We start from the raw sequence: 3,561 nt of genomic DNA on the forward strand, positions 1-3,561 counted from the left end.
ATGGAAGCTAAGGAATATGAGAATTTGGAAGGAACTGGGGAAGCCGATTTATGTGATGACTTTGTGATGGGCGCAAGAGACATAAGAATTTTAGAAGATGCTCGGTGAGTTTAGTTTTTTAAATTTTCTTGCAATTTTAATTTTTATATTTTCCATATAATTCTTGTGTAACTCTTTGTTAATTATATGCCTTCTCGACTCTATAGAGATGTTTCTCAAAAAGATGAAGGTGGTAATGAGAATAACAGAGAAACGCCATCTATCAAACGGGCTGTCGGAAAGAGGGAGAGGAAGGATGGACCCTCTGTTACTTCACCTTATATGCCTCTAGATCAACCAAAGGAAGGCACAAAGAAGAGACGTGTCATCCAGATATTGGATAGTCCTGATGGGAAAAAAAAGTGCAAAAATCAAGAAGGCTTCATACCTACATCTAGAGACTATCCAGGTAAGGCACTGGCGTTTGATTATGAGAACAAATTAATTGAAGACTTTCTACAATCGAGAATGAACAGGTAACTGTTACTGACTTATTCTAATAATAATCTTTGAATTTACTTAATTCTAGTAGCAATTTTCTCACAATGTACTTGCATATAGTGATACGTACATTTGGAAGTGTGCCGAAGCAAGCGTATCTCGCTTAGATGCTTATATACTATTAACGGGAGGTGAACTCAGTGACGATGTAGGTTCTAAACAATTGTGTTATTGATTGTTTGATGTTGTATATAAAATAATTTATATTAACTATTTTATTCATTCATGGTAATTTTTGTAGGTGATCGATGCATTTGTTATTCGGCTTTGTAACAAGATTGAAACAAGTGATAGTTATGATCGAAAGATACATGTCACAAGACCTTGGCTTGCAGTAAGTATATCCTTGTTTTTTTCACTAATTGGTGGATATTATTATTATGTTATCCCACAATGTTGACATTATTGCATCTTTTAGCAAGCATTTCTAGAAGGAAATCTTGAAATGGTGGCAAAACGAATGAAGGAAAATGTTTCTCAGCAGAAGTTCTTGGAGTGTGAAAGAATTCTGATCCCGATTGTCAGCTCCGGACATTGGCACCTGGTAGAGTTAGTGAGAGAGGAGACAAAATTCTATCACTACTCCTCAATCAACTCCCCCATTTATACCGCCGATGCTGTGAAATTTATAAATAAGTTTATGAGTTTCATTGAGAGTAATTGGGGATTGGGGAAATTGGAGCATCATGGTCTTGTGTCAGTTGCCGTGCCACAACAAGGACCGTAAGTGTTTCATGCATTTCTAATTTAATTGTTCATTTTTTTGTTTCATTGTCATTTTCAATATTGTAATATTTTTCCCTTAAATGCAGAACGTTAGATTGCGGGATCTTTATGATTGAATTCATTAACAGCATTGTCGAAAAACGGTCGATAACAATTTCAAAAGGAGATTGTGCAAAATATAGAGCAAGGTTTTGTGCTGCTCTTTTGTATGCACGCGATTCACCTTTTTTGTAAATATTATTTTAATTTTCTCCAAGGTTTTTGTTGTGTATTCAATGTTGTAAGTATGTTCATGTTGTTAATATGTTGTTAATTGTTTTGCGTGTACATTTACAGACAACTACGTTGTTGTTGTGTGTTGTAAGTATTTTCATGTTAAATGAGAAGTAAGCTAGGGCTAACATAGCCACCAGAGCAAAAACTTGTGATAGAAATAACGCCAGCCAGCAGTAGAACTAACTCGAGAAGGGATAGAACTAACAGGAGGGCAGCTAGAACTAACAAACGTGAGGGTAGGGCTAACATGGCCACCAGAGCAAACACTTTTGCTAGAAATAACTCCAGCCCGCAGTAGAACTAACTCGAGAAGGGATAGAACTAACAGGAGGGCAGCTAGAACTAACAAGCGTGAGGGTAGGGCTAACATGGCCACCAGAGCAAACACTTTTGCTAGAAATAACTCCAGCCCGCAGTAGAACTAACTCGAGAAGGGATAGAACTAACAGGAGGGCAGCTAGAACTAACAAGCAGTTAGGTAGGGCTAACATGGCCAACAGAACACACACTTGTGCTATCTAGAAATAACGCCAGCCCGCAGTAGAACTAACTCGAGAAGGGATAGAACTAACAGGAGGGCAGCTAGAACTAACAAGCAGTTAGGTAGGGCTAACATGGCCAACAGAACACACACTTGTGCTATCTAGAAATAACGCCAGCCCGCAGTAGAACTAACTCGAGAAGGGATAGAACTAACAGGAGGACAGCTAGAACAAACAAGCGGTTATGTAGGGCTAACATGGCCAACAGAACACACACTTGTGCTAGAAATAACGCCAGCACGAAGTAGAACTAACTCGAGAAACATGGCCACCAGAGCAAACACTTTTGCTAGAAATAACTCCAGCCCGCAGTAGAACTAACTCGAGAAGGGATAGAACTAACAGGAGGGCAGCTAGAACTAACAAGCAGTTAGGTAGGGCTAACATGGCCAACAGAACACACACTTGTGCTATCTAGAAATAACGCCAGCCCGCAGTAGAACTAGCATGAGAAGGGATAGTACTAACAGGAGATCAGCTAGAACTATCACATTTAATCTAGAACTAACATAGTCATTAGAACACAACTAGAACTAACATAGGCATTAGAACCCACATTTAAACTAGACCTTGCGTTAGCTAACACGAGAATGGCAAGAACGAACACGGAAACGGCTAGAACGAACATTAACCCAGGTAGAACTAACATATTCAATAGATCCAACACTTAAACTAACATTATTCACTTGCACTTGGCTGTGAAGGTTACCGAGATATTATAGGTTTGACTGCATTCATTGTTTTTGCATAGTTCCCAAGGTTGAATAGTTAACTCACCTTGCAAAAGTGCAGTCCCAAGGAGGAGAGTTATGATAACCTGGTCCGGAACCTATCCCCACATCCCACGCGGCAACATCACCATCCCCAAAGCCTGTTCAACCCCAGGATAGTATTGATTACCTTTTCGGCGCAATCTTTTTCGGATCTCCCCATCGCCGACTCTCTGTAGACTCTTCCTCATTTATTTGTAAACCCCATACTTTTACCCTCTCCCCTACCCTTCAAGTTCCCCTGTATATATGGCGTTGTAAATTCATGGCTAGTTCCTGTACATCCGATGAAGGTCATTGCCTGCCTGGGACGCACGCTGATGTGGATCTTGGATATCCCTCACGCTGATGAAGATGTTATCCCCATTGTCTTTGCTCTTAGTTCCATCATTGGGTGAATATACCTGGCTCCCTTCAAAGAGTTTGTACATTAACGCCCAGTTAAGATTCATAAGCGCATGGAATACGATCAATTCAGATGGGTCATGCGTGAATCACTTGGGGAGGCATGCAAATGCTGGAGAGAATTGTCCTCTGGCATACGTTAACACTCTATAGCAATACAGTGTTAACGTAAGCCAGAGGACTATCTTTTTGCTAGCATTCGCATGCCTTCCTAGGTGATTCACGTACTGACCCGTCTGAATTGATCGTATTCCATGCGCTTATGAATCTTAACTGTTGTTATTGCACAAGCTCATTGAAGG

General features: G+C 40.2%; 1 protein-coding gene across 1 annotated transcript; it reads left to right on the forward strand.

Annotated features, from left to right (window-relative positions):
• Window positions 1-66: 66 nt before the first annotated feature.
• Window positions 67-1,570, forward strand: LOC109828509. Its single transcript, XM_020395489.1, has 6 exons — window positions 67-104; window positions 207-515; window positions 601-688; window positions 782-874; window positions 959-1,263; window positions 1,353-1,570. The coding sequence occupies exons 1-6, from the start codon at window positions 67-69 to the stop codon at window positions 1,498-1,500; spliced, it is 981 nt and encodes a 326-aa protein (XP_020251078.1). The 3' UTR covers window positions 1,501-1,570.
• Window positions 1,571-3,561: the final 1,991 nt, after the last annotated feature.

Source organism: Asparagus officinalis, unplaced genomic scaffold (assembly GCF_001876935.1).
Source record: "Asparagus officinalis unplaced genomic scaffold, Aspof.V1 AsparagusV1_Un1894, whole genome shotgun sequence".
In the NCBI taxonomy this organism is placed as follows: Eukaryota; Viridiplantae; Streptophyta; class Magnoliopsida; order Asparagales; family Asparagaceae; genus Asparagus; species Asparagus officinalis.

Coding starts and splice junctions, on each gene's coding strand:
- LOC109828509 (XM_020395489.1), top strand. CDS start 67: ATGGGCGCAAGAGACATAAGAATTTTAGAAGATGCTCG. Junction 516..600: donor CTACAATCGAGAATGAACAG/GTAACTGTTACT, acceptor ACTTGCATATAG/TGATACGTACATTTGGAAGT. Junction 875..958: donor TCACAAGACCTTGGCTTGCA/GTAAGTATATCC, acceptor TGCATCTTTTAG/CAAGCATTTCTAGAAGGAAA.